Genomic DNA, 24,090 nt, shown 5'->3' with positions numbered 1-24,090 from the left:
CCCATTGTTAGGTTTTCCCAGTTTATCCAACTCCAGCTGTCTCTGTCCATCGGTCATAATGTATTGTCCCAGTACCTAGCGCACTTGGAAAACAGATTGCACTTGAAACAGGCTTTGTTAGAATTATATCCTGAGGGGTGCTTGGGCTCTTTCAGGAATAATACATTAAACACACAACAGCATTGAAAAATCATTGTAAAGTGCCACTGTCATTCTTCCCAGCGAGAGGGGGTCCAGTCTTGACCTTTTATTATTATTGCCTGGTACCCCACGGTCGTTGAATAGCTGTTCTTATTGGTTTTTCTAAAATATGTACAATTACTCTACTTCAACCTAAAGCACAATGTGTTAATTGTCTGATACTTTTAGCTTGATATTCGTCAAAGGTGCTGCCTTATAGCTATGTGACCAATCTGTTATTGATACATGTTGACCTATCTGAAGATGTACCTCAACACTTTCCTGGAAGCAGCTTTATCTACAATTAATTTTGTAGGTAATATGCAAGTCTTAAAGTCAACTTGCTAAAATATTCTAGATGACATTTTGGTTCCTAAATAATCTTACAATATGTTTGTAAAACTAAATACTCTGTCCATGGAGTAGTCCTGGAAGAGCAGACACCCTCCTGGATCTTGAGCTGAGACTGAGCTTAATGACTTAATTTGTGTCATTAAATCTCATCCCCACGTGCAAATGGAACTAATAGAGACATTGACCGACAGGGGTGGAGCTGTGGTGACACAATCGTGTCACCATGCCCCCTCCCCTTTTGTCACTTGACCTCTCCTCCAGAAGATCCTGGAAGGGAGACTCGAAAAGTTGGCAACTATGAAATATATTGACACTTTATGGCAAGGTCACTATATTTTTCTTGAACTGGTTTCAAAGGAATGATATTCTAAACACAATAGTATTGCATATCTGACACTCAGAATATTTGTTTAACAAGTCATTATATGGCAATAACTGGGTCTTCTACACTACCCTATGGGGAAACACATCCGTAAACAAAATTGAAACCTGTTCCTGGAGAGCAAAAATAAACAAAATATATTGCATAGTACTGTAGCCAATCTTTGCACAGAAATGTGTTGAACCCTTTCCAATTCTTGGAAGACTAATCTCCTTTTTGTAATTGGATTCTGTTTCAAAATTGTTTCAGTAGTATTTCTTGTTGTGCTTCCAATATTTATGCATTTCCTAATTCCAGATTTACGCTGCAAACCTATCCATAAGCTTCCAGAAATTTAGAAATTGGTTATCAGAGAGGCCAGTCATATTTCATAGCCAAACAGCCTGGGGTTGTAAGGTACAGATTCCATTAACAGGAAGGACTTTTTCTAGAACACACATCTCTGGACAAAATTGGTGAAATGATCTTCCAGTAAAAATTCTGTCTTTTTCATGCTCTTTTTTTTTTTTTTTTTTTTTTTTCCCAACTCAAGGAAGAACAGTGGCTATTAAAAGTATTCACACTCGTGACATTTTTTTCACATTTTGTTTTTCTTATATCATAGATTCAAATTGAATTTATTTAAGAATTCTTAGCGCTGATGAGCACATTTCTGTAACGTCAAAAGTTGACATTTATAAAACTTTACCTTATGTATTCAATTTATGTCTGTTTTGTTTGTAATTATTCACTCTCCCCAATTGTTATAACACTTGGTAGAAGCATCTTTTAGCTGCAATCAGAGCTGATAGACAATTGGGGTAGCAGCTTCGCTCTTCTGAGCACTGCAGTTTTACTTGTTTGTTTTTTTTCGTTTTGTTTTTTGCTCAAGTTTCATCTGGGTGGATGGGAGCATTAGTGAACAGAAATGTTCAAATCACACCACAGAATATTGATGGTACTAAGGTCTGAGCCACTCCAGAACATAGATCTTTTGTTTTTGAACCACTTAAATCTAGCCCTTTCCGTATGCTTTGGGTTATTGTCCTGCCAGTGTATAAATCTGCTCCCAACACTTGCAGCAGCCCCCCCAGATTTGTCGTTCCCTTTCTAATTTGTCCTCTATTTTATAAAGTTTTGTCACTGAAGCAGAGATGAAAAAATTCAATGTAAAATAGGATGGAATTGCAGTGTTCAGACTTGCCCAAATAGGCTCACAACTGTATTTACAGCTACCAAATATGGAAACCAGGTGGTTAATACTAATGTAATTAAGGTCAGTTTTGTTTTTTGTTTGTTTTTTTAATTAAGTTTCAGTGGTTTTTTTTTCTCTCATGTTACAAAATATTTTGTGCTGATCGTTGGTAAGAATTCTTGAATAAAACCCATTTGCTTCCGTTACTTAAAAAAAAGTGGCTAAAAGGGATACTGTAGATTAAAGCTGCAGACACTGTAAAATCAAGCAGTGCACTGACCCCCTGGTCAACGGAATTGTGCAGATTCTGCAAACCATGCAATGTCACAACCTTTGTAATCACTGCATGCTGATGTTGTGTTCAGTATTGATTTCGTACTTTGTGTATTTACGACTTGCAAATCTTATTTGGAAATGTGTATTTAAAGAAGACGACAAGGAAGCCTTACCTTTTTAGTTTCATAGGACAGATGGATTTGTGTTTAATTACATTAAAATTTAATGCATTTTATTGTTTAATACATTAAAAATAAATATTTAGTTTGTTTAGTTCAACATAAAAAGAGTTTTGTAAGAATTTGGTAATTCAAAAAATGTTTTCTAGTGAAGAATGTGGTGCAGGAATCCACTTTAGGTAGACCAGTCCACACCAATTGATTAACAAATTCATTAACTAGCTTATCAACAAATAGGAGTGGCTCAGATAATACATTTCTGATTGTCCTTTAGTCTATCTATATATGATTTCAATTGTACACATCAGCAAATATTCTTGGATAAAAGTTAGGTTTATTGGCAGATGACCAAATTCAAACTGACGGTCTAACAGGATGAGGGTTTATCTTAAGATTTTTTGGATGTTTGTAAGAGAGTCTTTCTACTTATCACTAAGCAAAGGCATAACAATCAGGGTAGCAGCTACTGCGAGTCCCAGCAGCAGGGCACCTTGTAACTGCCTCTAGTGCTGCTCTGGTGCTTGGTCCTCTCTGTGGTCAGTATAGAGCTTAATGAGATCCCTGCTGTGAGTGCTGACACCAAAAAATGATTTTAAGCCCTAAAAATGATTAAAATTATTTTCTGATCAGGAAGTGAAGGGCAGAGATATCATGCAGCAGAGAAAGGAGAAAACTGATTGCTTGGTTAGTTAAGTGAGGTGTGTGGAGAAGGTAGGGGTGTTTTTTCCTAGAAACCTTGGAGACCCCTTAAAAATTTTACTATGGGCTCACAACTTTGTAGCTATGACACTGCCACTAACCATGTACTGGCCTGCAGTTTAAACCTCCCCTCCAGGGGCTAGTGTGGGGGGCCTGATGACATGTTTGCCTAACATTGGCCCCACCCCAGCGGTGCAATGCTGAATCTTCAGAATTTGCACAATGCGGGGGCATAATAATGCGAACAGTGTCATCAAGTCCTGTCCCACCCACTTCACTAGAGAAGTGGGTAGGGTTCAGGATGGTGGACTGCAAGTGCACTGTGTATATGTATATATATATATATATATATATATATATATATATATATATATATATATATATATATATATATATATATATATATATATATATATATATTATATTGATCATTCCCCTTGGCAACACCTATTTTCTTTGTGAATCACAACACTCTAAGTAATCCTGTATTTTCCACTTAATTTTAAAACGGTTTCCTCACCAAATGTTATAAATCCTCAATCTTCTACAAAAGACTTCTTAACTCAATAATCAGTAAACTAAAACATTATTTAAATACCAGTAGATAATTTAGTTTCTGTGATGCATAATATAGTATGCCCATTTATTATAAAAATATTTATGAAAATAAAGTAGATCATCATCATCATCGATAAGACCATGGTCGGGAATTGAACTCATGACCCCAGTGCTGTGAGGCAGAAGTTCTAACCACTTAGCCACCATGCTGCCCGATAAACCCTGTTTATGATAGAGTATATGTAATTAAGATTAGCCAATTAGTTATTAATGTGCTTTGAAAATATAATATCTACAACAGCTCCTTAACATGCAAATAAACACTAATAAAAAGTGTTTGCAGTATTTATCTTGGGTACTAAACCCCAGTTCTTGGCATTACTTCTCACATCCTGCAAGGTCCTTATTAAATTTCTAGCAACTTAATGTTCATTAATGAAATTTAGTATGGACCTTGAAGGATGCCAGAGGCAATGCCAAGAACCGGTATTTCGTACCCAAGATAAATATTCCAGGCACTTATTGGAGTGTATTTGAATGTTGACTATGGCATAATACCTGCAGAGAATGCACAGGGCTGGTGATCTAGCCTCACTGAGGGCATCCTATTTGTAACCCGTTCTACATAATCTGTCAAAATTGCTGACACATTGGTTACCATTCACTGGGGCATATTCAATTCTTTGAATTCCCCGCGGCGTTAAAACTATTACCGTTATTACGGTAATAGTAAGCTGGATTTCAGCTCGCAGCTCCCTGAGCCGCGAGCTGAAATCCAGCGAGAAAACTACCGTAATAACGGTATTTTGGCTATAACGCCAAGAATTGAATATGCCCCACTGTGTCTTATCTGAATGCCGGCAATATAGCATTCTATCTATCGCATGCAGCAATGACTAAATATCTGAAGATTACTAGTTTCAATTATTTGAAGAAGGTTGTGATCTTTTTATTTAAAACTAGAAAATAGCCTCTTGATGGAATCAGTAGCTATAACACCCCTAATTGATTTCATACATGTGAGTTATATTCCATTATCTCTTTATTTGCAGCACTGGGCTTGTTCTAAAAATTTTGTTACTATTTGTATGTGCAGCTACTGTTTTCTCTCCCTCTACAGTTTTAGCACATATACAATTCTCGGTTTGCTAAGGTTTAGGCAAGTTAATACTTTTGGTAATCCTATTTTGTCGACTGCCTACAAGACTAGAACTATACAAGACATGGTCTATTTGTCTCTAATTCAGAGCTACTTAATTTTCACCAGTATTATTGTAAGCTGTTGCCTTGAATTGTATTTTGAGAATTTATTTTAGCTCTGGAAATAAAGCACTTAATGCTGTTTTTAACACATTGGCATGTGTTTAGATGAATCCAGCTGACTTATTAACTTCTAGTTATGACTCTCATTATGACACATTGTGAGACAGGCAGCTGTTATCAGTCTGGCAGACTGTTAACTATGCAGACTGTATTTTGACCATATTTTGCAATTAATGATAACAATGTTTCCTAAAAATCACACCTTTTTAAAACTTCAAATTATGACTCCTTTTGGAAACTTAAACTGTATTGAGATTTCAGTGTATTGCCTGTGAAGCTTTATTTTTTTCTAAGACACAGCAACAGCTGTGAATATGGCATGCCAACAGCAGTTTAAATCGGCTTGGTGCCCTACCTCCCCAATTAATCGTTTTCTCACAAATAAAAAGTTACAAATTTGTGAAACGAAGTAGTGTCACAAAACCTAAAAAAGGGTTATTTTGAATATGTACTGGAATGCCGTCTCATTTCAGTTGCTGGACCCAGAGAGTTTAACAGTCACTGTTGTTGCCATCTATGTTACTCCTTTGGTGATCTCTGCTGTCTGCTTGGAGGCCACAACTGACTGTTCTCCTCCCAACTGTACTACACCACTGGTAGCTGCACCAAAATTCTAGTTTCCTATGGCTGCTTTTTATATTGGTGGCTTATAATTCTTCGCTTTGCAGTAGCTACACACACTTTCCCCACCAACAGCTACAATTGTTATTTAAGCATGATATTTTGATGCTTTATAATTAAATGATATGAACATACAATTGAATTAGCATGAAGCCACAAGTTAGTAAATTCACGCACAATAGCATCCTACTTACTTTGTATACTTTTTAAGAAATGTGCATGTGGAGAGCAGAGAGATAGTTGCCCAAATTAACTTAAAGTGGTAATTGTGCTAAAAATATTTCTAACTAACATACAAATAAGCAACGGGGAGTAATTCCAAGAAGAAATAAAACAGAGTTTTAGGCTATATTTACTAAACTACAGGTTTGCAAAAGTGGATATGTTGCCTATAGCAACCAATCAGATTCTAGCTGCCATTTTGTAAAATGTACTAAATAAATAACTAGAATATGGTTGCTATAGGTAACATCTCCACTTTTTCAAACTCGCAATTTAGTAAATATAACCCCTAAAGTTGTTTTTTGATGGTTTCTGGTTGACATTAGAGAATTTTGGGTTAATCTGTTATAAAATAAAATTTACCAAATTAACCAATTTTGATTCACTGTAAAAGTGAACGCCTTTGTTCTTTCCAGAGGTACAGATTCAAAAGGTCCGCCATAATACCCATAGGTCCTAAAATATCCATACAAAATATTGTCATGTCCAAATCGGAGTTTCACTAAAATATACAGTGAAAATATACAGCTTAGCCACCTTTTCTTCGCTGCTCTCTAAATCTCATCTTAACAAGACTGCTAAATTCTGCTTCAGATTGTAACCCATTGAATCTTGCCAAAGTGTTTGTATACACTTCATCTTGACCTGATTGAACAGCATGACATGTGACCAATAGAGTGGCATCTGTTTTGATAACGTTTTTTTTGTTGTTGTGACTAGCCTCTATTTTCCCTATAATATGCAATCTGCCATGTTTACCTAGGTAAACAATTGTCATGAGGAGGCTCTCTATATAAAGGAGTTTTATCAAATATTTTATACATTATCTTGCAATCAATCTCCCGGTAACTGTGGCTACACTGTTTAGCAGAGCTCTAGCTTCAACATATACTGTTTGACTCCGTTTCTGGGGTTTAGGCTCTTTATAAGAAATTATTTTGGCACAGGAGATTCTGAAGCAACACAATTTAATATTTTTAAGACTTATCTAAATCATTCTCTTTTTATGTTTAGATTGTACACTTTCCATTAATTGTCTTGATCTCTCTTCCAGATAATATCAAAAATAATTATTAATTTTCAAACAGCTGCTGTTCATGTTCTCTTTAGTCAATCTTAATTTTCCAATTTGCATATACTCCTCTAAAAACTAGAGCAATCTCCCCAATTTAGGGCATAATTTGTATCACAAAAATAAATGGCATACTTTTTATTTGTTTTAGCAACATGTATTCTTACATTTCACAGTCTAATTTACACTTTGAAAAAAGAAATTTAAATACTCATCCCCTTATAGTTGTGGATGTATCTGAATGCCTTCCGTCATGTCCTCCCCAGACAGAGTTGTGCTACAGATCTCACCCAACTCATTTTGCTTAAGTGACCCTTTCTCCCTTTAAAGACTTTTAACTCAATTAATGGGCTTTATTTCACTTTTCGGTGGGTCTCAAATGGCACTTATGAGCGTTGCCTCTTGATACATTGGTTCTTAGCAGGGCCGTATCGTTGACCGTATGTACACTCTTTTTCAGCCACAGTAGTTACAAATTGGTGTAATGTACACATAACAAACAGTCTCTTACTAGCTTCCTATACTTTATAAAATACATTTGTGTCTACGCAGCCATTGGTTCATGATATGATTGGTTAAGTTACTATCTCTACAATTTATATTTACTAGCCTTAAAAAATTGTCTGTAAATCGTAGTTTCCTGGCTGTTCTTATTTGAACTATTCTTTTATAGTTCAATTGGCTATTTATTCCCCTTATCTAATGATCTCAAGCCATTCCCCAGGGTGTCTCTCTCCCTAAATTCCTGCTAAACACACATACACACTCTTTCTTAAAACATTCCTGTGACCTTCTTAAATACTCTGCTGACTTAAGCAAAAATAGAATAAAATATTCAAATGAAGTATTCAAAATCAAAATGGAGCTTAGTCCTCTATCGGCTCATAATTTTGCCAGTGTGTTTAAAAGATGGCTAAAATATTTAGGATATTTTAATGAGTGGCTAGACCTCTTTTTGTCTACCAGCTTAGCTATCCCTTGAAACCATGTCCAGTGTGTAATATCCACCTCTGTTCATACATCCAACTTGTATTATCTTATCTTTGAAAACATGGTGTTGGTTTTAGTCTCACCCTTTTGTATGGCCAGACAAGAGAATTTATGTTTTGTTTTTTTTTTAGTTTTGACGATGTGTCCAGGAATATAAATTCTAGAATGTTGAAGTGTATAAAGAAATTCCAGTAAAACTAACATTTTAAAACAGATTAAATCTTCCAGAAACTGTAAGGAAAATTTCGGCCACGTATGGGTTTTGGTACTAAGGTAATCAAACAAGGGTTCAATACAAAGAAAAAAATATTCTGTTGGGTCATTGGAAATCCAAATACCAAATATTTAAATTGTTGACCCAATAATGAAGAAGAGTGAGTAAAATCCCTTCTAACTGAAAAAATAATTGATTTGGTGCAGTTTATTTTTAGACTAGAAAAAGTTCCAAACCTTCCCATCACTTGCATTAAATTTGTAAGGTCTTTTGACCAGTCTGATAAAAAATAACATTGTCTGCATACAAAACATCAGTCATACCCCCCCCACAGACATATCACTAATGTCATGATGATTCCTTATCAGACGCACAAGAGGTTCTGTAGCCAGAGCGAATAGAGTTGGAGATGGTGGGCAGGTTTGACGTTTTCCCCTTTCTAATTTAAATGTTTTAGAAATTTACCCAGTAACCGAGATTCTCCCTAGTGGAGCAGAGTATAATGATTGAATCCATTTAATAAACTTTGGATATATACCTCCCATAAATAGTTTCATTCAAACTCTTTAGCAGCATCTACAGACACTATTACTGCTTATCATGATTTAATTTTAGGTGGCTTAATAAGCATAGAAGATTAACAGCTGTACATACCTGGCATAAAACCACTCTCGACTGGGTGGACAATTTTGTGTAACAAATATTTTTCATATCTTAATATCACTATTTCATGACGAAATTGGTCTATATGAATCGGATAGCAACAAATCTTTATCTGGCTTGGGAAAAATAATAATAAGCCTCAAATTTACAAGTAGTAATTCCAAAGAGTACAATTGGTAAATCCTCTATTCTTGGAGCCTTACTATACGGAAACGACTAAATCACAGAATCTATCTGCTACACAGTGAAAGTAGCTACTAAAAGTTATCTGTCTAACAGGGATGTAAGAGCAATGTCCTGCAAATATGTATTTTAACTTCACTGCTATAATGTACTTGCGAGGTATATAAAGTAAGATAATTAATTATAAAAAAACTTCTGTAATATTTGACATTTGAAGTTTGTTTATTCCCTCATTATCCAGTATTGCTGGTATAGTTATGCTGCTGGATTATTCCTTTGCCAAGAATGTAAAAAATGTACCCATTGTCAGGAGCCACGGCGGTACGCCGCATCCTGGCGTGATCTAACAGCCGGGCGTGTGCATTAGTTTCAATGCACTGTTATTTTTTCTTGGGCTTATCTTTGTGGCATAGAGTAGGAGGGTGTAGGGACATCCTCCAACAGCAAAAGGAGCTCTCCTATGATTTAAATTGGTTCATTTATATATTTATACATGTTCCTGGTTTATGTTATTATCTATGCCAGTTCTAAGCTAGTAATTAATTAGCAGCCTCCTGAGGCTGATTGTCAGCCCTGTCCTCCTCTTTTCTGATTGGCACATAAAAGTATTTAAGGCAGGAAGGGCTTGGCCTCACTGACGGTTATAGCGTCCAGTTTCCTCTTAGCCAACCTGCTCCTGTGCTGTGTTTGGTGAAAGCCTTTTGGATTGATTTCTGTGTATGACCTCTGCCTATTTCCTGGATTTTGATACTTGCTTGTTGCCCTGATCTTCTGCCTGTACCTGGACTCTGAACTATTGCCTGTGACCCTGACCCTGCTGGTATCTGACTTCTCCACTGGTGCTCTGTTCAATCCGCAGACCCCCTGGCCTGTACTACTCTGTGCATTACCTACTGTACCTGTGCGCCGCCGTGCAGACATAAACTTGTACTACTCAGCATAAGACCCGGGGGCATCTGAGTACCTGTCTCTACGGGAAAGGCGGCTGCTAAAGCCCTCTACCCCTTGTTCTACAAGTTTATGCCGCACTGGTGACCATAACACCCACTTTGTATTAAAAAAACAATCTGACTACATGAAGCTAATCACCTGAAACTAACTTTAGCCCAACAGAAATTTTTAGATGAATCTAATACTCCAGATGAGGTAAACCAGGTCATCTCTGGCCTGAAGCCAAGTAAAAAGCCACTGGTCAAGATGGTCTTACAGAGGATTATTTCAAAATCCTCTCATATAACTCTAACAAGGTGGGAGTTATGTTATTTAAACAATCCACAGGCTTCATTCACATTTCCTCTCCTTTAACGAAGCGCACACAATTCTACTGTCATGTATCTGCAGAATATTTAGTGGATCCCTATTCTCTGTCAGTGAGTGGTACTCACTCAGGAGCGCGGAGTCTAACGGGTAGGGTTTTTTTGCCAGTGACCCCCTCAAGGAGGTATGGACTTCGCTGCTCCTATCCCGCAGGTCGCGGCCTCCCAAATGAGTGTAGACAGATAAATGGTGGAGCTAGAAACAACGGGTTGTTAACTCAGGGTAACAGTAGGAGGATCACTGATACAGCAACAGTTCAGACAATCAATGAGAACTGATTAGAACTAGCTGGCTTGTAATTGGCAACTCAAGGTAACAGCAGGAGAATTATTAATACTGCAACAGTTCAGATAGTCAATGAAGATGATACTAATTGCAAGCCAGCTAGTTCTAACTCAAAGTAACAACAGGAGAATCACTGGTACAGAAACAGCTCAGATAACAATAACAAAGATAGGACTAGCTGATCCAAGAATGGTAACTCAGAGTAACAGCCGAGGAATCACTGATACAGCGGGAGTTCAAACAGGGCAGACATGGAATAGAACTTTAAGTGATCCATAAATGATGAATGTAACTACAGGTGAGTTACTGGTTACAGCGACAGTTCAGTATGCAAATAAGGAAGGAGAACTTAGCTGATCCGTGAATGGTGATTCCAACAACAGATGAGTTACTTGTTACAGCGGCAGAACCCAGCGTAGAAGCAGCAGTGGCGTTCAGGTGCAAAGGATAGTTCGTAGGTAGAGTCTGCTGAAGGGAATACAGCTGATCCAGACAAATAAGCGAGGCACAGCGGAGGAGACAAACCAACGGAAGCCAAGTTCTATTCAGAGAGTATGTAAATCGAAGAACAGGCTTCGGACAGAGGGACCATGGGAGGTTTAAATAGCGCTCCAAAATCCTAAGCACCAATGGGAAAATTTAGGAGGTAATAAGTGAGGGTAACAGGCGGCACATGCGCAGAACCAAATACAGAAGAGCCTTGATATCGAAGTAGTAACCTAGATCACCGCTTCCAGGAAGAAGGTAACAGTGCCGGTACTTGTCTATGGGATCGGCGTGTGACATCTACTCATAAAACCAGACACACCCTGAAAATGACCGCATTTGCGCATGATGTCCTCCTCTATTTTGCCAACCCCTTTCCATCTTGGATAAAATTGTTCAGTTTCGGTCTATATATCAACCATAAACATGGTTAAATCAGTGACCTTGCTTCTAATGCCCTGTATCACTTGTCTATGTTGGGGTCATAATATTAACTTACACTGGGCTATGATACAGTTTACGTATTTAGGAGTACAGATCCAAAGAACCCTTTTCGCCTGTATGAATATAAAATTACCCAGATAATTAAAAAACTAGAAAAGGAGCTGAAGAGGTGTGATTGTCTCCACCTTTCTTATACATGTAGAGCTATCTTCTCCTTTGTTGTATGGGCCAGAATAATTAATTAAAATAATCTATTTTCCAAGACTCATTTACTTGTAGTCTCTACCACTTAATTTCAGCATCACATTGTAAGAATATCAACTCCATTTAGATGTTTTGTATGAAACAAAAAAGAACCACACTTTAGTATGAGATAATTACAGCAACCCAGATCTAACGGAGGCATTCATTTTTGGGAGAGCTGCTGCCCTTGGATATCTCGGACTGGATTCAGGGACAAAAGACATATACTAACACTAACTTAGAAAAACAATTTTTACCTAAAACGAATTTAATAGCCTTTATACATTGGCATGATTGTAATATACCTCAGGTAATCAAAGACAGCCCATCATTAGGGAACACAAGACAGTATGACATGTGTTGAGAACAGATTTTGTTTAAATGCACATAAATCAAGCCCTCAACAACACTACCCCTGCATACATTTCAAATCTCATATCAAAGTATTCTTCCTCCTGCTCTCTTAGATCTACCCCTGACCCATGCCTTGTCTCGTCTCTCGTAACCTCCTCTCACATCCGCCTACAGGACTTCTCCCGTTCTCCTCCCCACTTATGGAATTCCCTGCAAAGCTCAATCAGACTTTCCCACAGCCTTCAATTCTTTAGATGCTCTTTGAAAGCCAATCTCTTTTTTTTAAGAGGTGCCCTTATACCTGATAACACTATTCACACTAATGCACCCTCACAACTGTCCCAATCTCCACTCTGAACCACAGTTGCTCCTCCTGTTTCAGCTGTGCCCTCTTCCACTTAGAATGTAAGCTCTCTAGCAGGATTCAGCATATCCTTTGTTTTTATGTCTTCATTTATTTTATCTACCTTGTATGTCCCTGATGTACGTATGTATTTTCCCTACTGTACGTCGCTGCAGAGCACTGTGGCGCCTTCCAAATCTATAATATAATAATAATAATAAATCAATCTTTCTCCCACTGATCAAAAGCCCAGCGTTTCAGAATGGCATGGCATCATATTTACCATTTGGAAGTCCTCTAGTCGATACCTCCTAAACGCAAATCCATATCAATACATTATAGCAGACTTCAGGAGGTAAGAGATTATAATGAAGTTCACTTGGGATTAAGTTACTGGATTGCCTGTTTCCAACCTTATCAAATAAAACTCTACTCCAGACCCTATTCAATTTGTGCAAACTGTTAACTTCCGGTATGTATGTAGAGACGTTTCTGAACATTTTATCATGATATGTATTTATCTCCACAAAAAAATATTTACATTGGGCTTATTGCCAAACATTTGCTTGTGATGCCCCAAGGGTGTGCCTCTCCGATTGTTTGTGGGGCTGTCCAATAAGCAGACTCTTTTGATTATTAATTAAACAATATTCTGAGACTTATCTGGTAAACCATGTTCCCTTTCCCTTCATCCGGAAATGGTTAGTGTTGGGTACAGACTAATGTTCCTCTCTCTTCGGTCTACCTCTGCCTCCCCTCTTTGTCAAGACTTGCACTGCTCCCTTTCAGCTGCAGAATCCTCTTCAAACTCCTCACCCTCACCTACAAAGCCCTCTTAAACTCCACTGTTCCCTATGTCTCCAACCTCCTCTCCATTCATAATTCCTCTCACCCTCTACGGTCAACCATTGACTGTTATCTCACCTCCCCTCTGGTAACCAAGTCACAAGATTTTTCCTGTGTTACCCCCTTCTCTGGATAGAACTCCCTTATTCTATTAGACCTAGTCTACAAAACTTCAAGCAATCCCTTAAAACCCACCTGTTCAGTAAAGCCTACCATTCCACTGTCTAACCTCTCCTCTATCCTCCTTTTTCTGCCTCTTCATATAACTTCTTCACAAACTAAATATTAGTTTCCCTCATTCTCCCTTTCCTCCTCCCATCAGATTTCTAGTTCCCTTACACTGACTCACCACTGTGTGTCTCCTGTTTGTCTGCCCCCTCCCTTTAGACTATAGGCCCTCTTACCTTATGACCACGTCCTCTTGGTGACTTTACCTTAGGAATACCAGCTTCACATTGCATCTCACCAAAAGAAAATCTAGTCCGGCGCTCTGAAACAAACAATATATAAATCGCTATGTGTCAGCATACACACAAATGAGAATTTTGTGCAAAATATAGTTATATTGGGATAAGTTCACATGCCAACATCAAGGAGTCTCCTGTAGGCGAGTAATGTACTCAGGGTGTCACATTTAAAAACCTCCTGAGTCTACATTTTCAAAGTATGCCTATTAAGCCTATGACCTGCCCTTGGTCTCCACATCTCCCTTGGCTTCTCTCTTGCCTTAATTGCTGGATCTGATCTTGTTGCGCTAGTTCATTCCCACCACCTCTCCTCCTCCGTTTTCTAGTTCCTAATTGTTCTGGGATTCACTTATACCTTTATTACCCTGTGTGTCAGTTCATAGCTGTATTGATTTTTTAACTCCATTTATTGTAATGTCCTGTAATGCTATGTTCTATTTTGTTCTATGTTCTCTGTGGCATCCTATAAAAAAGGGATAATAATAAGTTTATCAAAGGCAAAGAATTATAAGGGGGTAGCCTGTTGCTTCTAGCAATGAATGCTGCTGCTATGAAAACGGTCCTCCCACCTATGGCTTCAAAGAGATATCCTTTCATTGTCCCTGTATAAAGAACTAGAATTTATATATCCTAGTGGGCTAGGTGGAAGCTGCTGTGGAGAAGGAGACAAAAGTGGAAACAATTTTTGAAGCATGGGTGCATTACATTGAATTTCTACCACACACCACTAAGGAGCACATTATGCAATGTATTCAGCATACCACCATAATAAGTGTATCTGCTGATTCAACAATTCAGTTTTAACCAAGAGTTTTTTTTACTATTTTCTGTAATTTGGTAATGCCCATTGAGTGGGGGGTAGGGGGAATCTATTCGGTCACATGAAGGTTGGGCTCGGAGCAGTACAGTGGAATCTAAATTATGTTAAAAGGAGCAAAAGTCAAAATACGAATTTTATTATTACTTTTATGTATTCGATTTTATTTTTAGTTATGACTGACGTTACGGCCCTGTACATGTGATATGTGTCTATTTTTGAGGTTTTTTTCAATATTTATTTTAATATTGCATAGTTTAATAATTGTTTTTTTATGTATATAAATTAATCTGTGGCTAGCTTTGTCTATAAGATATTCAGACCATATCACTTGTTCATGCAGCCAATGGGTTTGTGCATATTCCAAGTGTGTTGAGATATGGGTTTTCTGTCACTATTTTTTTTGTTTTAGTTCCTAGACTTTTTTTTTTTTTTTCAGAGGGTCTCTTTATGCCTATGTTAAAGCATACTTGCCAACTTTTAAGATCTGTCCTCCAGGAGATGCCCGGAGGACAGGTCATGTGACAAGTGTAGTGGGAGCGTGGTGACGGTGAAATTTGGGAGCTTCCCGGAAATTCCAGGAGAGTAGACAACTATGTGTAACAGTCTCCACTGCAAATAATTAAGGGGTTAGGAAATAGTGCTATAAAAGCTTGTGGACCTAGTTATTAAAAGGAAATTTACCATTAGAATAATGATTGATGTGGAGTTAAGTTGCCCTTCTAAAAGCAAACCAGCCCATAGGATCAATTCGAAACACTTCATGAGCAAAGTGCAGCCCTTTCCATATAAGAATGGCTACACCCCTAGTACATGATGAATTTTCAACTTGGTATGAACAAACCACGCAGGATTTTTTAAGTGAAAGAACCATGTTGCATAAAAGGTGTGTTTCCTGCAAGCACACTGTCTGGATTGGATTTTTCAATATCAAAACCCAAATAACTGTGACAAAAAACACTAAATGATAAATAATATGAAATAGTCAATATCTCAAAGTCCTACATTCCAATAAGAAAGGGATGAGTCTTCTGAGAGGGTCCCAATAACTTCATACTTCAACGTGGGTCACAATTATTTGGGCTTTGTTATTTGACCTTCACTGTTTTTGTTTGTCATTCTATCTCTTGATTGGCGCCTGTCAGCAAACTCCTTGTTTGTTTGTCTATATTTATAGGGATTGTTGTGACCTATTTTTTGCTATAAGCTGCCTTTCAGTTTGAACATTTGTTGCGCCTTTTGGACTTAGTCACCCTTTTTGTTGGATTTTTCAATATATTTAAGGACAAGGGCCCTTTTGATTCTATCATTTAAGTTTCTTACGTTTCAAGAACATACACAGAAACATTAACCATAGAGCAAGATATAGATCTATAGTAAGTATAATAATGTATAGTGGATAACCTACATGTGATTCTTGTTCTTGCCCTCAGAGGCAGTGTTTAAACAGTACTTTATTCTCTGGGCTACCAAACCTTTTCAGTAGACAATTTAAATCAATCAATACTGAATATGTACAAATATTAAAGCAAGTACAATATATTAAAAATAAATGTAGTAATTTGAAATAAAATATTGAACCCTAGCCTATCTGGTGTAAGCACATATCCAAAACAACCTCATTATTATTATTATTATTATTATTATTATTATTATTATTATTATTATTATTATTATAAAATCTCATGCTTCTGGAGTATATTATTTGCTTCTCAATTGGCCCAACCTAGATCCTGGTTGTCTGATTCCGCCAGGAACAACTTGCAGAGATTTCTGGTTGAGCAAGTTTGATTCAGCCATGCACCATTTGCATGCCCATTTAGGAGAAAAAGCAAAAATAAATATGCCCTGCTTATTATGCAAGAATATTCATGAATGGGGTACTGCGCATTTATTAATGTAATGGGTGATAATGGAATAGACCCTGACGAGCCACTCTTTTATAATGTTAAAAACTTTTACTCCTGCTTAAGTGGAATTTGATATTCTTAAAACAACATTTCATAGATATCTTCAACTTATTGAGGTTCAATTTGCACATGGGGGGCCTGATTCATTAAGGAAAGTTAAGTAAAAAAAATTGAGTAAGTAGTCTCCTGGACAAAACCATGTTACAATGCAAGGGGTACAAATTAGTTTTCTATTTTGCACCTAAGTTAAATACTGTCCGTTTTTTCATGTAGCACACAAAAACTTGATAGCTTATTTGTAAACTGAAATTTAATGTTGATATGTGTGTGCTACATGGAAAAACAGACAATATTTAACTTAGAAAACTAATTTGCACCCCTTGCATTGTAACATGGTTTTGTCCAGGAGACTATTTACTCAATTTTTTGGCTTAACTTTCCTTAATGAATCCGGCCCGGTGTTTTAAAATTGATAATATCAACTTTTGGAGAAACAGACCCTTTAAGGTATAGGATGACACAAAATAACATCTACATAATGTGCAATTTTATTAAGGGACATCAGTTCTGATTATCTTGTTCCTCTGAGAATGAAATGGGAAAATTACAGAGGATCTACTTCAGACGAGGAATGGTTTGACATTTTGAACCTAGCTTGTACGTTATATACACTAGATTTTAACAAATCTATTTATATATTTTGCATAGGGTCTACTTAACTCCCGATTTGACATGATGTTTTTACACTGATATGTTTTATACTGACTTTGATAACACTGGTATTGCATTCCTTTGCTATTCTCCTAGGATTGCTATATTTGGGCTCTCTAAAAAAAAAAAAAAAAGTGTATAATTTGGCTTTGCAATATGTGATGAACTTACTTTCCTTAGCTAGAGTATGTATTGCTAGGTCATGGATGGCTACCAAAGTTGTTTTAATAAATGGTTAGAGCTTGTTAATCAAACCATAACTCCTGAATGACCTGTATATCTCACTAGAAATTCGGGCCTGAGTCATTATCAAGAATAAGGCATAAAAAAGGAAGTAAATATGATCCTGGACAAACCATGTTAAAATACAAGGGGTGCACATTAGTTTATTATTTGGTACATAAAGAAAATACTGTTATTTTTGTCATGTAGTGCACAAATACATGATAACTTTTTATACTGAAATTTAAAGTTGATTTAGGGCATTTCGTACTTCCAACTATAAATCTTGTCCGCACTTTATTTTTACCTCCCCTCCAATGCAACATGGTTTTGTCCAGGTGCAAATTTGCTCCTTTTTCTTTTTTTTTGCTTTGCTCTCCTTAATGACTCAGGCCCTTCATGTCGAAGTATAATTTGATTTGGTCAAAATGGATAAATTTGAATTACTCTATTGAATCTGCGGTCATGGATTCCGAATCGCCTCTATAGGCACTCAGACATTACATTTAGGCATGGTTGTTTACCTTTATCATTTCTCTCTTTATTCTGTAAGTTATATATTTTGAAAGGCTTTTATTATATGTGTCAAAATTTGTACTAAATATACCCAATAATCTTATATATGCTATATCTCTTTGTTTATTTATCTTCTATATTCTTGTACGATATAAAAATATTTTGTTCTGATGTTTTTTGTTTGCAAGTGTTTTGTTATGTTGTTGGTAATTTATCCTTCTCTTTTTGTTTACAATCTCAATAAACAAATTTGAGGTTAGGCTAGAATGTTAGAGCTGTAGGAGCCAAATAGAATCTATATATTGTGCAGAAATTTAAAACTGCACCAAAAACCCAGTAAAAGATTTTACTAATATTTTACCTAGGTGGGAGAGTAACATTAGGATTACTCTAGATGATGGAATCGCTTAAGCAAAATTGTTGGATGTTTGTGGTGCATCCAAAATTCATGTGACTGCTACAACAAGGCAGCAAACGCTCTTAATTTTGTATTAGTTTTTGGTGTATTCGTTTCTGCTGATTTATATTTAAAGGGACTCAAGCTGTTATGTTCAGTTTGCAGATACATCAGCCAAGCTGCAGCCAAAAAGAATGTTGACTTTGAATACGATGGCCCATTAATGAAGACCGAAGTCCCAGGACCAAGGTCAAGAGTAAGTGAATGACACTCATGATTTTGTCACGTTTGAACGTGTAGAATGTTATGTATTAACAAGTTAACCCGTGCATGATACTTATGCATTCTAGTCAAATCAAGCTACTTAAGGTGTTAAAAAGGTTCTTGTCATGCATTTGGGGCTAGACCAGGCCTCCTCAGGGGAAGAGCGTTACTTCCCGACGTAAGCGCCCTTTTTTAACGTGGTTTTGTCCACATGTCACCACCTCATCATTCTTCTCCATCACCTCATCCTTCATCCCCATCGCCACATCCTTAATCTCCATCGTCTTACTGTTCTAAAACCTCTCGATACACAACGTTTCTGCTAAACACCTTATCGCTGTGCTCAATCAGTCTTCCTTGAAGGACAGTATTCATAACCTGCACTTTCACATAACTGCTTCTCCATACTCGTGAAAATGCGACATACAATTGTCCATGACCAAAGACAGGCTCTGGTAAATAAATACCCACACGGTCAAGTGTTTGACCCTGTGACTTGTTAATGGTCATAGCAAATGCCTCCTTTAAAGGGAACTGCCGCCGTCTTAGCTTAAACGGCAGTCCTGTTTCGGATGGACATAAGTCAATCCGAGGTATCATCACCTTCTCTCCTTCAGCAGAGCCAGTCAAAACTTCTGCTTGTATCACATTTGTTTTCAGTGCTGTCACTACTAATCGAGTACCATTGCACAGTCCTCTCTTAACATTCAGATTTCTCAATAGCATAATAATGCTTCCAACTTTCAATCTTAAGAGAAGTTGGCGCTTTAGGATTTAGCATATAGGATACCCACATAGATCCTGAAATGGACAAAGTCACTATTTCTTGATAAAAGTTCTCAAATAAAGCATAGGAAATCTCCTTCTTTAACTCTCTTCGTTGTGGATATTCCTCCAATGAACATATATAAAAAAAAATATAAAATTGACATAGTATAGCCTGTTTATACGAAGCAAATATTCACACGAAAAGACCTGTTAATAACCCGTGTTTTCTATTGTACAACGACACCACGTGATGAAAAAGATCCTCATTTAACCCCTCATGGGTATGTACAATAGAAAACACGGGTTATTAACAGGTCTTTTCGTGTGAATATTTGATTTGTATAAACAGGCTATACTATGTCAGTTTTATATTTTTTTATATATGTTCATTGGAGGAATATCCACAACGAAGAGAGTTAAAGAAGGAGATTTCCTATGCTTTATTTGAGAACTTTTATCAAGAAATAGTGACTTTGTCCATTTCAGGATCTATGTGGGTATCCTATATGCTAAATCCTAAAGCGCCAACTTCTTTTATTATTGTGGTGTTTATATAGATATATGAGTACATAGAAGGGATTGTACATTTTAAGAAAAGTGGCTGCTTCGGGAGTGATCGCGCAGATAGACATCTTTTTGATCTTTCAACTTTCAATCTTAATCTGTGCCTTGGCATTCCGGAAGGAGTCAAGAGTTTGAGCCCTCAACTCGTAAATTTAGCCTTTACTACCCCTCCCACGGGGGGAAAGGGGGATGATGAAAGTTAACTGACTTCACTACTATAATTTTTTTGTCAAATAATGTCAGTATACCAAATTTCAGGTCAATTGGATGAGCCCTTTCTGAGAAAATAGTTTTTTCCACACACACTAACACACGCCGCTAGGCTTATATATATAAGATTATACAGTAGTAGTTATAATTACTGCCTCACAGTTGGAATAGAACCCATGGTCCCAGTACTAAGGTACAATCTGTTGACTTCGTATATATTCCTCAATGCTACATAAGTTTCTCCTGGGTGGTGCACTTTTCTCCCGCAGTCCAACAAACATACTTGTAGGACAGAGGTAATGTTTGTGTGATAGAGAATTTAGACTGTAAACTCCATTACAGCAGAGACTTGGTATTGGGCATTATGCTGCTGGGTTTGATAACATTCATGTTCCCTTGATGGACACACTATCTTGCTTTCATTGCAGCTCCTGTTATAACAGTATTTCATCTGGATGGATGTTCTTTGTCTGTTTTTGAATTAGCCAAATAAATAAGATACATCAGGCTATTTATATTTTTAAAACTGATAATAAAAAGGGTACTTTGGAATAAAAAGATATAAATCACTAAACAGTAATGTCGTGCCTGTGATATACACAAGCAGGCATAAACATTATAATACATACTTCCACATTCAAATCCAGTCCCTGTTTTCCCTCTGTTTACATTTGAACAGTAGAAGTCTCTAGTTTTGTTGGTGGTGCCGTTGCATATTGAAAGACTTGGAGCAAAATTTATAAACTTTTTCTTACCACATAGTTCCTACATTTATGGATGTTGACTGATTTATACCTGTAGAGCTTTACACAATTTACCATCTTAATCACTGATGTGTATTTTATTTATACCACAAGCTGAGAGTCCTTCACTTAGAAGCACCACCTTTATTAAACAACTGTCTTGTACAAACAGGCAGTAAAAACTATATATAAGTTTCGTAGTCCCTAGATATTGCCAATAAACTGGGATCTCCTAATTCTCTTGTTTGTTCGCCTTATTTTAGAGAAGGGTTGTTTAAATGGGATGTCCGCCTTTGGACAGCTGTCAAAGATATAATATCTTTTGTTGCTACAAAAGTAGCTGTCTGGTCTGTGGACGGACAGAATTTCAGAGATTGAAATTTGGACTCATAATATTATCACTGCACAAGTTTTTCATTGTTTTTAATTAATAAACCTTTCAAACTTTTTCCTAAGAGTTTCTTTAGCTGAAGACATTCAATTATTGCTTTAACACAGCCCTTCCTTTCAGGGGCGGATCTAGAGAATACTGCTACCCGGGGCGATGTAGGGGGGGGGGCGATTTAGGCCCCGCCCCCTTTTGTGACAGGCAGGGACAGCGTGCTGCCCGGATGCTCTGATTGTGTTTAAAACACAATCAGAGCGGCCGGGCAGAACACCGTCCCCGCCTGTCACTGCTGAACGGACCTGCACATAGTATGCAGCCGCTGGCAGCAAGTCCCTGCTAGGGGGCGCGATCGCCCCCCCCCCCCCCCCCCCCCCCTGGATCCGCCCCTGCTTCCTTTACAGAAAATGCTGCTCTGTCTGTCAATATGCAAGTGCTTACCTTCATTTTGTTCACAAGACACGAATACATTTTTGTCAGACTGGAGACAGATGGTACAGAAAGATCCAGGTGCCACAACCATCCATTGAGGTGTGGTCTCTCCACAAATCTCCCTTAGTACTCAAAATTTCCCTGCCCTTTCACGGTACTTCAGTAGTCACACTGGAGAAGGGAGAGATTTCCACCTTACAGCTACACTGGCTGCTACTGCCCAAAGTGGTAACTGACAACTCATTTTTGACTGTAATGTTGTTAATGTAAATTTCTCAAATATTCTAGTGCTGCCAACCATCCAACACTGTTGTATTTTTAGTCATTGTATCATCTCACATTCCCTGACTTTTCTCAGGAGTGTCCCAGTTTTCTTGTGAAAATCTAAAACATTGACTTGTTATTTTCTTAGAACTCCAATTCCAGATGCATCCAGATGCTTAAGGTCAGAAGTCACACTAATGCTTGTGCAGTGTTTGGCACACAAAGGACAACATATGGGGGTAAATGTATCAAGCTGAGAGTTTTTCGGCGGGTTTGAAAACAAATACGATTCTAGCTATCCTTTATTTAGTACATTCTAGAAAATGACAGCTAGAATCTGATTGGTTGCTATAGGCAACATCTCCACTTTTCAAACCTGCCGGAAAACTCTCGGCTTGATACACTTACCTCATGGTGTCCTTTATGGACTAGGCAAATGTCAGGCCACATGGTGTCCTAGTTTACCATAACCAAATTATGTGAGCATTATGTAAATGGATCAGATTACTAAACATTTGCTATACAACCTGAAACTTGTCACTTTTTTAATGTGCTCTCTTTTTATTATTGTGTCCTAATCCTAATAAGTATCTGTAATATTTACACATTTATATTCATATTCCTTTTCTTCATTTTAGGAGTTGATTAAAGAGTTGAGCGCAATCCAGGTAAGACACAAAGTACATGGCTATTAAACTTTGAGCACAAATGTGAGTAGTTTTCTGGTATTTTTTGCTTATTTTGTTTGTCAACTTCAGGTTGGTTATTTAGCAAATAGGGTTCTATGGTAAAGAACATTTCTAAATGAATATATGCCAACATAATAAAAAGACTCAGGTGAATGATTGCACACATTGTCTTCCTTCTCTTGCAATTTCTCCAAAAATAAAGGAAAAGTTGAAAGTAATTAATGGGCTGATCATAAAGTGTTATTAGTAGGTGTCTGTCTATCCTCACTCTAAAGCATAAAAATAACATTTTGTTGATTTAAATCCAATATTTCTCACATGTCCTAATGTTGAAGAAAAATAATTAAGTTTTGTTAGCTTATTGATGCTAAAGGTCACATTATTTTACTTATAAGTTATTCATTGTGCAATGTCTTTGATTGAAGAGTTGGTACAACTTAATCATAATTTACCACTTATCCATTTATTCTTGAACCCCCCAGAATGCGGATGCTGTGAACTTTTTTTGCAATTATGAAGAAAGTCGTGGGAACTATCTTGTTGATGTTGATGGCAATCGAATGCTGGATCTGTATTCCCAGATATCATCCATTCCCATTGGTATGTGGCATTTAGAGTTTGTTTATAGGGGTGCTTCGGCAAAATATGCTTCCTTTTTTATTTGTTTTTATTTTGCGATTTTCCGTGAAGTGGCCAGAGATATAATCAACCTGTAGCAAATGGGATAACAGCATTCTCAATTGTTGGTGAAGAGGAGCAGAAGAGTATTGGCGAGTCCCGTATCCCACTGTAGACTCCCAAAACCCCGCCCCCCTCGGATTTTAATTGTTACAATTATAGATTTGACTGTGCCACAGTGCTCTGCGGCACAGAGCAGTGGGGAAATCGGGACATACATAAATCAGAAATGGTGTTTATTACAGAGCTGTAAAATATACATGAAATAACTGCAGGATTTATTCTTAACTAAATATATCCTCTTTCACATCTCTGAAGCAGGTTGCCATATTAGATGGTAGGTTGAGTCTCTATCAGAACAAGCACAGACTTTGGATTGGTTTATTTATACTAGGGACAGTGATGTCACAGCAGCTCAGATGACTGCATCCACATCTTTTTTTAATCTGTATCAGATACAGTTAAGACACTGTCCTAAAGATCTGGGAGGGGCTTCAGCTGCTTGTAATGAAGTATGGAAGTAATACTGTACTTTATAACCGCTGCAGTAGAATGTCGGGTAACACTGAAAATATCAGTTACCTCCTTAGCTCTATGGTTCTTTTGATAAGGTTACATCGAATATCAAATATGCAAACTCCTGTA

At 37.3% G+C, this 24,090-nt stretch overlaps 1 protein-coding gene across 1 annotated transcript in view; it reads left to right on the top strand.

Moving 5' to 3' along the window:
- ABAT (4-aminobutyrate aminotransferase) overlaps positions 1–24,090 on the top strand; it is a 120,372-nt gene that overhangs the window by 42,415 nt on the left and 53,867 nt on the right. Inside the window, exons 3-5 of the mRNA XM_075179840.1 lie at positions 18,607–18,704; positions 22,717–22,746; positions 23,250–23,367. Of these exons, the coding sequence (XP_075035941.1) occupies positions 18,607–18,704; positions 22,717–22,746; positions 23,250–23,367 (246 nt within the window). The remainder of the gene's footprint in view (positions 1–18,606; positions 18,705–22,716; positions 22,747–23,249; positions 23,368–24,090) is intronic.

The sequence above is a fragment of the Mixophyes fleayi genome, chromosome 7, assembly GCF_038048845.1.
Source record: "Mixophyes fleayi isolate aMixFle1 chromosome 7, aMixFle1.hap1, whole genome shotgun sequence".
Taxonomy (NCBI): Eukaryota; Metazoa; Chordata; class Amphibia; order Anura; family Limnodynastidae; genus Mixophyes; species Mixophyes fleayi.
Note: the sequence above shows the minus strand (reverse complement) of the source record. Positions and strands in the feature narration are given on the sequence as shown.